The 14,694-nt window shown below is 28.4% G+C and overlaps 1 protein-coding gene across 1 annotated transcript in view; it reads left to right on the top strand.

Annotated features, from left to right (window-relative positions):
- Nucleotides 1-1,210, top strand: part of HELRODRAFT_86450 (hypothetical protein) — a gene marked incomplete at both ends in the record, with an annotated part of 9,965 nt that extends 8,755 nt beyond the window's left edge. The window contains one exon of the mRNA XM_009027920.1: nucleotides 1,120-1,210. Within this exon, the coding sequence (XP_009026168.1) occupies nucleotides 1,120-1,210 (91 nt within the window). The remainder of the gene's footprint in view (nucleotides 1-1,119) is intronic.
- Between the last annotated feature and the right edge of the window lie 13,484 nt (nucleotides 1,211-14,694).

Here is a 14,694-nt window from a genome sequence, read left to right as displayed (position 1 = left end):
AAATTTGAAAAAAACCATTTCTAGGTAGAAAAAAGAAAGAAAATGAAACATGAATATCAGGTAAATAAGTAAAATGAGCAATTGAGAAAAAATTCTGATGTCTGTAAAGTGTAACTGTAAAGACTGAAGAGATTTGAAATTATGAAAAATAACAATTAAATCTTTAAAGGAATAAAACATAAAAAATGTTAATGTGAAATTTATTAGATTTTTTACTTTCGCAAACTTAGCAAATTTAAATCACACAAACCTCTCAAATGACGCTGAATTTCTTCTGATTCTGCCATACTTGTAAATAAAACTAATTTTCTCGATCGGAAAGAAGTCACTTTTTGCTCAACTCAATAATCACAAAAAGAAAGTGGAAACGATAGACCAAAGATACAATAATATTACAGCGATATAAAATACACCGATTATTAACTAGTTAAAATGTTCGTTTAAGAATAAAAAAAAATACAGAAATAAATTATTTATAATAAAATTTGAAAATTTCAACCCAACCCAGCCCAACCCACACAATTTTAAAAAATTTGGACCCAACCCAACCCAACCCATGGGTTAGCCCAACCCATGTCCACCTCTGTTCCCTATATATACAGCAAGGAGCACTGATAATGATTCATTCGGAAATATGGCCTTATTTGCAGCATGAATTCGAAAAATAAGTTTATTTTGAATTTTAATAAATTTCACCAAAAGCTTTAGTGAGAAAAATCGAAAAAACGAACTACAAACATATTAACGCCAAACATTCGGTAGAATTTATAGAATATTGTAAAAATTATGGTCTATTACCAACATTATATATATATATATATATATAATATATATATATATATATATATATGTGTGTGTGTGTATGTGTATTATATGTGTTATTATATGTGTTATTAATCTATGTATTAATCAAATTGAATAAATTACTTGGACGCATATAATTTGGGTACTAACACTGCATAACCCCTCTACATTAACAATCAATTGGCAAAATCATATTGAACACACAATATTATTTATTTTTATCCTAAGGTTTTTAACTTTCAACTTTTAACAATTTTTTAATTTAACGTATTAATATTTTTATAAAAGATATTAATAATTTTAATACTATTGAAGAGATCTCGTGGAATCTGATTATGGTGAATATAAATGCGTGGCATCTAACAACAGGGGAACTGACTTTGGAATCGTCAATTTGTTTAGTTAGTTGGTTACTTGTGTTTTACTATATATACAACGAATGTAGATTTATTGCAACGGTTCAATGTTATTTTCAATATTTTTTTAAATATAAAAAATTGGAAACCGTTTGAGCATTTTTACGTTCCTGAGCCACTTATACAAATACTGGCGCGAGAGTTTTATTTTCTGTCTATTCATATTGCTTGATTCGGTTCAATTTAATTCTCCCCAACTCCATCTTTTAAAGTTCATCAAATTTCCTTCTACGGTAACTAATAGAAAATAGAAAAAGACATGTATATTTTATTTTTTCACTTTTAAATTTATGTTTTTTAAATAATTTCTGTTAATTTACTTTTGTTAAATAATTTTTATTTAATCATAAAAACTGTTCAATATAAATACAAATGTTATTTATTACATTTTTCATTATTTTGTTTCAATATGTTGAAATATTTGGTAAAAATACTTGATCGTAGGCGAAGAATGAAGTCGTCATTAGCTGCTCATTTATTTTTAAATAATTAATATTTCAACGAAATACAATTCATGAATTAAACATTTTAATTTGCAATGGTATACCAATTCGGCTTTATCTCATTATTTTTAATTAATTTGTTGGTTGTTGAAGTTTTTTTTATTAAACTTAATTGAATTCTATTGAAATGAACTTGTAATTGCAGAGGTAGAACCAACATTTTCAAAGACTTTGAAAGTAGCATCTGTAAATGAATATAAAAAGCCACCAAAAAACCTAAAAACTGATATAAAACATGAACCAATTAGCAAGGAAGTTTATTTGCCGTGGAAATCAAACAATACATTAGCCTCTATTTTGCCTTTAAGTGAGTAAACGTGTTATTACTTTTCTACTTTTTTACTATGCTTTTCAAAATCAGCTCAGTTTTGAACTACAATTTGATATTACAATCTGAAATCTTGAAATATTTCAACTAGCGACAATCTTTTGAATGTTCATTGTAACTATCTGCGTCTGAATATATATGTCTTTGTTTTCTTTTTCCATTATGAATTTAAAAAAAAATCATTTTATCGAACATTTCCGTCAATCTGCGACGAATACAGTGTGAAAATATTCTATTTCCCAACCTCCTTTCTTTTTAGTTACCTCCTTGCCTCGTTTTCGTTTGATGCATTGTAACGTTTTTTTATTGGTTTGTAGTTCTCCATACATTCTACGTACAAACTTTTCAGCATTTTTCAATTTTTTGCATCAACTTTATCTTTAAATAAATAAATAAAGATTATTAATAATTTGAATAATCATTCTAGTAAATATCATCGATTGTTTGACTTTGCTTAACTTTCATTTGTTTTAACAAATGTTACGAATTATTGGCGGAATAGTTTCTATTTTTAATAGGACAATCTATCGTTGCTTTTTCGACAAAGAAATTGTAAGAAATAGAAAATCATAATTAACAACGAAACCGAGAATGTTTAGTGAGAATTGAAAACAAGAACCTGCATGATGAAATAGGACAAAAATGCAGATCCAAGTTACAAATATTTCAGATTCCAAAATGATCTCGCTTATATTTTTAACGCTTGTCTTTCTGTGTTTAAATCAAATTGCGGCATTTATCAACTGGGTTTCAGATTTGATGCCAAATTGATTGCAGAGCTGTAAATTATTTAGTGAAGTGAAAGTGAAACAAAAAATTTTATAAAAATTAGAAAGTGGGTGAATAATTTCGAGAAAGAAATTTTAAAGATTTCAAAAATACAAAAATTGGTAGAAAATTTTAATTCTAATTCATCTCTAATAATAACCATTAAGTCATTTCCATATTCATTTATCTTCTCTATTATATACTTTTTTTAAGTTTGGTAATTGTTCTAAATGTTTTTTTAAATGCTCATATTGACTCGGCATTGAAACAACTTTAGCGATTAACAGTAGCTGAATAATTACATTCTCTGCTTATATAAATCAACCGAATGATATATATAATAATTTCATTCAACAGTATAAAACAAAACCGCCGTTAATTGATTTATCATTTTAATTATGACAAATATTTCAGATAATGGGGCAAAAAGACTACGTCAGCTAAATATCTGTAGCTTGCTGCTCTTTATAATATGTTGTTACCTGTTCAGCTTTTCATCAATAATAATTTTCTGTTTAGTTAATTATTTCAAGTCTATTTTGGTGTCTGAACTGTAAATTAAATTGTGATGATCGGCATTTCAATATAACTTTAAATTTTATTTATTTTTTTAAATTTTTGATGATTGTTTAATTAATCTTATTAATGTACATTAATTAAAAAGTTAAATCGAAAAACTATTTTTTGCGTTGTTTCAGATTTTTGTGCGAATTCGTAAAGGAGGAACACAAATTTTTATTCTAATCATCTTGTTTGCTAAAAAACAGATGTTATATATATATATATATTGTTATAGCCGCGGGAATAGTCAAATTTTGCTATATAATTAATTATTGTTATCTCGTTATATTTGCTATTTCGCTATTTGTCGATCAACTGTAAACCATAGAATCTTTTCATACCGTTGAGGCGCAGGAGTAGCGAAGTAAGGAACAAGATTTGAAGTGAAGTTGCAATTGTGATTTATGTAGTTACTCGGATAAGTTTGATGTTTCTATTACTGTTCAAATGAACGTTCAACAAAGTTTGCGTTTGAAGCAGTTGTGTTCATGTATCGCAAATGTTGAACCTATGGAATGACGATAACTTGACAATCGTTGAAACAGAACGATCGATCAACACACTGTCAAAGTGATTGGAATAATACGATCAGCTTTTGGAAGAACATCTCCTAATGATTTGATAATCAAAAATAATAGAAAAACAGCTACACAAGATCTTGAAAATCCTGACATCATCTCATTAGCTTATTCAACTACCAACAATTCAAGTTTATCCTTCCTACGGATGGTTTCAATTGTAGTTAGAAACAAGTCACTAATTTTAAATTTTTAGAACCCTATTTTATTTTGAAAAAAATGTGATGCATATACTATAACGTTTTTAATTTGAAAATGTCAAGCGCTTTAAAATGTATTCCACTTTTTTCTATAACCTGTTACGTTCTGCTTGAAAAAACCGTTGTCTTGTCGCCATATTAACTTTCGCTGTTAATAATGTTATTTTGGATTATTTGGAAGTCAATTTAATCATTTTTCAAAGAACACGATAAAAGAGTGAAGGTGAGTTTGATTACAAATTGTTTCAGTTTCATTAACCCATTAACGCCTAAAACAAAACTGCCAAGAGAAAAATATTACATTGTAAAAAAACGTATTGTTTAGTTAGTAGTTAAGTTAAGTAGGTCTTTAGGTCGTTATAGTTATAATGTTGTATTCATCATAATCAAAAAAATTAAATTTTGAGTTTACAAGTATTTTTTCAAAATAGACTTTTTCAATGCACATTGTTTTTTCACCTTTTTTTATACATCCTGAAATATGTAGCTAGTTGCACAAAAAAATGCATGAAAAAATTTTTCAAATTTATTTCCATAATCTGCAACTCTTTAGCAATATAACAAGCCCAAATTTATATATATATATAATATATATATATATATATATATATATATATATATATATATGGAACAACATAAAACATAACATAAAACTAGTCCTGGGCATGACATAAAACTGCATCCACGCTGCCTTGCGTGCTTTTGAGCAAAAGGCTAGGCTCACCAATGAATGGAGGCAATGGAGAATATCCGAATGAAGAAAACCTTCTGGAAAACCGATTGTCGATCAGTCCATTGAGATGCAGTTTATTTAGAGTCAGACCATAGTAGAGCGAGTTACAATAATCAATCCTAGATCAGATTAACGAAGTAACAAGAAGGAGAAAAGTAGGATCATCAAGAAAAAGCAAAAGTTTTTTTATTTCCCGTAGATGAAAGTAAGAGCTTCTAGCAACACTATTAATCTGAGAAGAGAGAGACATAGTAGAATCAAAAATAAAACCTAGACTACGAAACTTATGAGAGACATCAAGAGTTTTAGAATCAGGTAAGAATAGGAATAGAGTGTTTAGATTTATTAAAACAAATTAATTCAAACTTATCCTCTTCTCAGGATTAAGTTTAAGACACATAGAGTCAGACCAAGCGATAACTGAAGAAAGATATAGAGATAGATTATAAAGAACACTATTGAGATTAGAAGGAGGAAAAGAGGTATAAATGTAAGAATTATCAGCCTATAGTTGACTAGAAAAAGAAAAGTTATTAATAATACGAGGTAGTTCAGAAAAATAAAGTATAAATAGAAGAGGGCCAAGGATAGAACCCTGAGGTACCCCGAAAGTAAGAGTAGAGGAGTTAGAAGTAGAATTATTGAGAACAACAGAAGAAAAACGATTGCAGAGATAAGAAGAAAACCAAGATAGACAAGAATAGACAAGAATCAGTAATATTAAAAGAAAGATGTAGCAGTCTCAAGAGAATAGTGTGATCAACAGTATCAAAAGCCGAAGAAAAGTCAAGAGCAAGAAGAAGAGTAAGATTACTATTGTCACTAGAGAGAAGAATATCGTTATTTATTTTGAGTAAAGAAGTTTCAGTATATTGTGAATAAAATGGATTAAAAAAAATTAAAGTATTTTTTATATAACAATTTTTGCAAAGTTTTGTTATTGTTTGATTGGTTTTATTTGAAGGTTCAATTGGCTGAATATGAAACGGGCTATTCACATATTCAACAAATTTGTTCCAATCTCTGTTAATATTTTTTATATAATTGTTAATAATTTGATATGATTTTTTAATCCAATTTAATAAATATTTAAACTTATCATTGAAATTAAAATGTTAAGGTTTTTAATTCTTGTTCCACAGCCATCAATTTTGGATTTTTTCTTTCTTGTTTTATGACCAAGTAATAAATAAAACCATTCTTCAATGGTTTTGATTGGTTGGAGAAATTCTCTTCTACAAAACTTTTCAGAACATCTATTGCATAAATTTTCTGAACCTGAGACATGTTTAAATATGGAAGTAGATTTTAAAAATCAAATTTTATAATTGCAAACATATATTAGGCTATACAATTTGATTTTTATAGCAGAAACTTCTAAGCAGTTTTTCAGTATTGGCGACCAAATTGATTCTTATAAAAATTTCACAGAATGTTGTTGAATGTTATAGAAAACTATTGAAATTAAAATATTTGATGTACTTTATTTAGTTCAAAAGTTATAGCATGTTTGATCATCAACGCCAAAGTCGTGCATAGTAGATATCAGTTTACAGCAGGAATTTCAAAGCTGTTTTTCAGTATCGGCGGCAAAATTGATTTTTATAAAAATTTCACGGAATGTTGTTGAAGGTGGTAGAAAACTATTGAAATTAAAAAATTTGAGGTGCTTAATTTAGTTCAAAAGTTATAGCATGAAAGTATAGATTAATGAATGCTTATTTTATAAAATATATAAAAAATTTCGAGATGCTCAATAAAATAATTCGAAACTAACCTGCTAAAAAATGCCCAAAGTTAAAGCGCGTAGAAATCGGAAAAAAGTGAATGACAACAATAAAAAACATATTGATGATAACAAATCTTTTAAAAGTTTATAAATACTAATTATGATATTATACGTCAACGCAATTGCAAAAAATTAAAAAAAATGCATCACCGTGTTTTGTCAATTTTTTTGCGTCAACACATGCTTAAAAGTTGCGTGCTAAAATGCGGGTCGAAAAAATACGCCGTTTCACTTTAACGTAAGTTCATGCATTTGCGCGAGCCGTGCGACGACTGCCTGAATATATGCATAAAACACACCTTAGCTGTTTTTCCAGTAATAAAGAATGTTTATTTTTCTGTGCGTACTCAAATGAGTACGGCCGGCGTTAATGGGTTAATGAATTTGACCAAACTTTATTATTGCAAACTGTATCATGTCAATAATATTTTAAAAGTTAAGTCATTAATAAGCCAAGTGGTTATAGCAAAAACATTTTTCTGGATATTGTATTAAATTTTATATATCTTTTAGATTGAAGAAAGATGTCAGCTGGAAATGAAGATTTACCAAAAAAAATTAAACAAGAAAAGATAGATTATTTTGTTCTGACTGAGGTAACCACATCAGAATTTAAAAAAAGCCACAAATGGTAACTAATTAATAATTATAATTTATTTTTGTAGAAAGTTATAAATAGTTTTGAAATTTTTCTTTATTATTTATTTTTAGATTGCGAAAATAATAGCTCTCAGTCCGACGTAAAGTTGGTAGAGGTAGCAGAGCAACAGAAGAAGTTGCAATAGGTACCATAAAATCTTACAATGTTTAATGAACTTCTTTTCAGAGTTCTGCATCATCAGATAAAAAACGAGTTTGCGATATTTCATCTTCTCCAAATGTCCAACCATCAAATGAATTCCCATACAGCAATGGGAGGCGTTTTTCTACAAACTGGTATAACAAGTACACATGGTACTTGGTAATGTATGACTCAATTTACTGTTACGCATGTCGTCACTTTGCTTCATTTATTAACATGAAAGGAGAAAATGTTGGTCATATTGCTTTATCGAAAATGGAGTTCAAAAATGGAAACATATTGGATAGTTGTTGTTACAACGTTATGGATGCCAAAAAACGTCATAATGGAGTAATAGCTTGGACAAGCAAACAGTTGGTAAAGTCATAACTGTAATTTAAACTTTTTTTTTAATTTTTAGTCAATTTAAAAGTCAAAAGTTTAAACAATTTAATGTAAATAGTAAAATTCTATTTTTAAATATCCCGAACATTAAAAAATCTAGTTTAAATACAGTCACGTTGCAAACGATTTTCTGCGCAAATCATTCCGAGAAGTAAATGCTTGTATAAGTCCTCAATTGAAAAATTGTGGGCGCGTTCTTTATAGCAATGTAGTATGGCCAAATAGTTTAATCTTAGCTGACTGGTTGTTGAACGTAAATAAGTTTTTAAGCGCCAAAGGACGGAAAACGATCTTTCTGAGCTGCAAGTCGTCACAGGAATTGTAAAAAAAATTCTAATAAGTCGAGAATATTTTTATAGCATTTCATTCAAACCGTGTCCGTTTGTAACTTTAAAAACGTTGACAATGTCTGTGACTGAGGTAATAGATAAATTTCGCTGCTTACAAATATCGCGAAACTTGTTGAAATGTAAATGTTATCTCTCTTTTGACACCTTTGGATTTAATTCAGCAATATAATTTAAGTGACTACTGTCAGTTGTTTCTGTGGCAAACTTCAATATTTAATATTTTGCATCATTAGTGGTATTTAACCAAAAAGACGAAAAGGTTTCATCGGATTGGTTCTTTTGAAGCGATTACATTAGACTTTCTACGAGTTGGCGTACTATTGACATAGACAGTGTTACACACACAGCAAAGCTTTCGACGTAGTTTCCAATTTATCGTATATGAGAACCAGAAAGCGCAACACAAAATAATTATGAAATGATATCATTTTTGTTAGGAAACCAGTACATTTGGCGCCATATTCATTTCTGACAGAACTTTGATTTTCAAAAAAGTTTAGCAAAGATGTCTAGTTGTTTAACGCGCTCTTGATGCTACATATACGCATAGTCCACCTTGTTGGATATAATGGGCGCAATGATGTAATTGTAGCATTACTTTGTTGAAAAAAGGAAAAACAAGCTAAACGTTCAGGAGATTCTTTGATAAACGTTAAAAGTTCTTTGACAAAATGGGTTACATCTCTGCACTGTAACATCATAGAAATTGCATCTTGAAATGCCAAACTAATATTGTGGTTGTTGCAATGGGCAAATATTACAGACGGCGATATTTCTAAGATTTTGATCTGTATTCCATTATAAATTTCAGAAACGTCAGATGCACATTGCCCTCGGCAATCTCTGACTTCAAAATTGATCCTTAGTAAAATATCCTTCAAAATTTTGAACAATGTACCAGCAACTGTGGCAACCGTGTTATAAAATTCTGGAGCAAATTTTTTATCAACAACTCTTAAGCAAATGTTGACTTGTTTTTTAATTGCAATGTCACAAGTTTTGTCTAAAAGTATAGCATAATACTTTCTCAAATGAATATCACTTATAACAGATCTGAGAACGCTGTGCGACATAATTTCCAACAATTCTTTTGAAGTTCATTGATATGATGTTTGTTCAAGCCATTGCTGCAATTCAAGAGTATCTTATGCGCGCAGACGTAAAAGAGATTGAAAATTCGAATCATCATCGTCATGAGAGCGTATAGCGATATTTTGAACAGACAAATATTGTAAAGTGGTTCTAATTTTAAACATCTCGGTTTTTGCTGAAGTTCTATGTTTTTCGTGGACTGTAACTAAGTGTCCAGTAACATTTGTTCCAGATTAGAGATGAGACATTTTCATGACTGCTTCGCGGTGGCTGCAAAATTTGTCGTGGAATTGGAATTTCTCCTAAGCGTGTTTCCAATTTGAAAAGCCCTCATCTATAAAACGCATGTCACACTTTGTACTAAATTTTAACTAATTTAGCTTTTCACATTCGTTGCATATTTTGCAAAATGTTATTGTGGCGTTGTTATTGTCAGTCATCGATTCCATCCAGCCGTATAGCTTTAGCCTCAAATTCTGAACTTGTCTTCCAACGGTTTGCTTTTGCTGATTTTTTGGAATGTCATTTTTAATTTCATCACCTAATCGTTTTTCAGCAGAAGTTATATTTGCTTCAATTATAATATCGCATTTTTCATCAAAACCTTTTTTGGGAGTTTTTCAATGAATTCATCCATTATTCAAATCGGAAAAATTTGCTGTATTTTCGAACGGATGATTATTTTAATTTTTAAAAATTAGTCATTCGAAATAGCAATGTCTTTGAAGCCATTAAGGTAGAGAAAGTCACACCGTTTCAATATCTAGGAGATGTTCTGGATTGTACTGGAACAGCTGAAGCTGCCCTTCGAGCACGCATACGTGCAGTCTGGAATAAATGGCATCTCCTTGCCTTTATATTGATGCGGCGTGACATCCCACTACCGCTACGATCAAGACTAAAAAAGGTAGTAAATAGTTTCAAGATTTTGTTCAATTTATGTTTTTTCCAAACTTTTATTGTTTGTGATTCAAATCGTAACTTTTTTCAATCCTTACTCTAAATAAGGATGATCAAAACCAATGTAGCAATTTTTAAACAATATTTCTGATTTAAAAAAATTGTCAATTTTTAATAAATTTTAATTTTTGATTGAGGTAAATTTGTAAATCTTAATGAATATTTGAGGCACATAAAGGCAATATTTTTTTAAATAACAAATAAGTTTGCATTCAACAAATTTTCCATCATTTTTAATGCTCTTTCCGTATTTTTAATGTCGTGCAATATCCGATCTAAAAATTTTTTGGGGTTGGCTTGGAGGCTTCTTAAGTTTCTTCTCGCTCAACTCAAATCTTTTCTAATCTTTTCCGTTCAGAGTTTCATAATTAATTTCTGGCTCCACTTCAAACACAAATGTTTTTATTTAAACAAAACGCCGTTGTAAAATTCATAGCATTATGATAATAAAAAATTGAGAACTAGAAACAACAAATTTTAAAAAATTTTAGAATTAAAAATTAATTCGTATAAAAAAACCATGACATACTGTTTGTTGGAAATATAAAAATAAAAATTTTAAAAATATCCCTAACCCTAACCCTCGTGGAACTGGGTCTCTGGACGCTAAACGAAGATTGATTGATAAATTATTCATATTATTTAAATTTTATAATTATTTATTAGGTATCCAAAGCAGCGGAAAGCAAAGAAGGTAGTAAATGGTTTCAAGATCTTGTTCAATTTGTTTTTCCAAACTTTTATTGTTTGTGATTCAAATCATAACTTTTTTCAATCCTAACTCTAGATAAGGATGATCAAAACCAATGTAGCAATTTTTAAACAATATTTCTGATTTAAAAAGTTTTTAATAAATCTATATTTTCAATTGAACTAAATTTGTAAATTTTAATGAATATTTAAGGCACATAAAGGGAATGATTTTTACAAATAACAAATAAGTTTACATTCAACAAATTTTCCATCATTTTTAATGCGCTTTCCTTTTTTTGAATTCATTTAACTGTTCATATTGTTTCATGTCGTGCAATATCCGATCTAAAAATTTGTTGGGGTTGGCTTGGATGCTTCTGAAGTTTCTTCTCGCTCAACTCAAATCTTTTCTAATCTTTTCTCGTTCAGAGTTTCATAATTAATTTCTAGCTTGTTGGATACATATAAATAAAAATTAAAAATGAGTATTATAGTAGAAATCAAATAAATAATTCCATATTAATTATCATTTGTTTCATGTTCGTCACTTCCATTGAGTAGCATTATTGCAGTGTTGATATCTTTCATATCGCTAATTGTTGACCAAAAAGATTTTGTCAAATCTGTACAGTGATTAATAAAAATAATTAATTAACCTAATTAATAGTGTTGAAATGTTGTGAATTATTTTTAAAAGAACAATTTTCTATTTTACAATAAATAGATTAACATCAATTTTTAAATTTCACTTTTATGATAGAAATTCTTTCAAATAATAATTAACAATTTTTTAATGAAATAATGGTTAGGCACTTATTTATTTAAATTTTTAATTTTCAAAAACATCAACAGTTTTTTGAAAAATGTTCACATTATTTTTATGTAACAATTAATTTAACCATGTTCGTTGACATCGATGGGAGAGTTAGCTGAATCTGGCACGTTTGCATGCATTCCTTCTATAGTTATGCCATTTTTCAAAACAACGATGTTAATTTCATAGTTGCTGTCTTTTTCCATAGAGTCAAAACAGACATTTTTTCCTTCAGAACAATTGTGACATGTCATTATAATTTTTTTCATTTTTGGAAACTTAGTTGAGTTTGAAGTGCCCCAAATACTTGTTTCAAAAATACCCTCAAGCTGTTTCGTTAGAGATGCACTTTTCATTTGAATGGTTTCATATATTTTTGCTTGTTGCGCTTCAACGGTGAAAATGTGATTAATTAACTTTTTTTCCAAGATAGCCAGTTCATTTCGAAGATAATTACGAGATAATTTAAGAAAATTCTCCGGTAATGTATTACACTTGCATTTGTAGTTTTCTTCATCTACATTTTTGAGAATTAAAACAATTGTAATGAATGCTAAAGAAATATAATTAGAAATAATATTATTTATTTTTGAAGCTTAAATAATTTGAAAGCAAAATAAAAATGGTGATTTAGATGAAAAATTGAAGATTACTTAACAGAAAAAACTATTGAGTTGGATTAGTCAATAAAATAAATGTAAAAATTGAACACAAACTCTGAAAAATTTTAGACAATATTGTTCTAGATTTTAAAGAAAATATTGTTTGATTTTACAAAAATAAATTCAAAAAACATTTTAGAATTATGTAATTATTATGAAACTTCTTTTTAAAAAATCTTTCATGATTATGATGATAGATCTCAAAACAACTTATCATATTTTTAATTTTGTAAAAAAAAGAATCTAAATAAATTGATATAAAAAAAAGGATGAGAAAGATCGCTCAATTATGGCTTTGTCAGTTTTGGCCAGGGCATCGATCCGGAACTGAACCGTAACCAAAAACCGTTAAAAACCGAAATTTTGCTCGAAACAAAAACACTAACGAAACCGAAATATTATTTGCTAGCTTAACCGAAAACCGTTACGAAATAAATAATAGTTCGATGCTAAAATTTTAAAAGAAAATATTTTTGTCAAATTCAGAAAAAATATTATTTAGATAATATAGATAATATTTTGTCTTTTAAAATTTTACGGTAATTTTTATTATCTTTGAAAATTTGTTGTCTTTCTTTTCGTTAGCTTTTTGAAATGAGTTCGCCGATCATTTGAGTAAGATTTGCCACGTAAAGAGGAATGCAATATAATCGGAGAAGTTAGAGAGCAAGTACGATCATCTTCAAAATCTTTGCAAATTACAATTTGCAAAAAAGTTTGTGAATAATTTTAATTTTTACAGATTAATTAAATATTTCGTTTTGTTTACTTTTTACAAGTTTAATAAATTAAACATTAAACTTTGCGGCAAGGTTGGAAATTCGCGCTCTTATCGGTATACGCCGTTTTTTGCAGTTTTAATTTTTTCGGGTTAAAATCGTAAACTTTAATGACAATAATAAACAACTTTAATGACAATCTTTTAAAATTAGAATGGGACGAAACCGAAAAAACGCCAGCTGAGGATTTTTTAAATATAAAAAAACGGAAATTAAAAGTACTTGTAACATTTATAAAGCTGATTATAAAGCATTTATAAAGGAGATCATGCTGCCAACTTGGAACGTCATTTGAAACGTAACCATGATGAGAAGTTTGAAAGTGTTCAGCAAAGAAAAAAGTTAAAGTATGATGAAAAAACTAGCTATTCCACCAATCACCCAGATAATTGTATAGAAATACTAGACAATACAATTTCAAAATTTAAAGAGTTGAAAATCAAAAGGCCAATATTAGATTGCCTAACCAGATGGAACAGTACATACAATATGATGACATCATTATTACAATGCAAACAGTTTAGTTTAACCTTAGCAGAAAGTAGTCTTGATTACTATTTTTCTGAAGATAAATGAGAAAAACTTAATTTATTAGCTACTACACTCCATCCTTTATTTGAGACAACATTGAAACAACAAAGTGAGCAATTGACACAGACTGATTTCTATGGTGTTTGGGTGGATTGCAAACTAAAATTGAAAAATCTGAAAAATTTTTTTGCAGAGACTTTATCAAAAAATTTGAATGTAAAAGAAAAGTTGTTGTTAAACTATGAAAGCTTGTTGGGATCACCTTACTTAGATCCAAGATTTTAGATATTGCTTTCTCTGTCACAAAAATGCATCTAAAGTTACTTTGGAATGAACTAGTGTTTTTAGAAAAATCTGAATTAGAACCTGTAGCTTCTTTAGATGTTACATCAAGTGAGTCAATTGGTGAGTCCATTCACATCATATACATATATATATATATATATATATTGCATATATATATATATATATATATATATATATATATATATATATATGCAAATTTCATTGAAATTGTTTGCCCATTTTGCATTAATTCTATAAGACATTCAACGAGGCGGTATTGCTTGAGTTCATATTTATCTAAAACTGGAATAAAGCTAACAGCGCTGTTTCGGCGTAATGCCATCTTCAGAGCCTAAATATTGTTTAAACATATAATTTAATTAAAGTAAATGCCTAATGTAAAATGTGAAAATATAGAAAATAAAATATGTATTAAATTGTGAAATAAATTAACCTTGTTGTAAATATCATAATAACTAAAGTTTATGTAGATTATATAAATAAAATAATGTAATTTAAATAAAATGTTTAGTAAAATAATTAAAATATAGAAATTTTATAAAAGTTTTAACATGGTTGAGAGACGTTAGTGAAAACTAATTACGAATGACATGTGCGCCAGACATATAATATTGCTGTGTATGCGCTGTGAATACAACCAT

Source organism: Helobdella robusta (assembly GCF_000326865.2).
Source record: "Helobdella robusta unplaced genomic scaffold HELROscaffold_52, whole genome shotgun sequence".
NCBI lineage: Eukaryota > Metazoa > Annelida > Clitellata > Rhynchobdellida > Glossiphoniidae > Helobdella > Helobdella robusta.
This window is presented reverse-complemented; position numbering and strand designations above follow the sequence as displayed.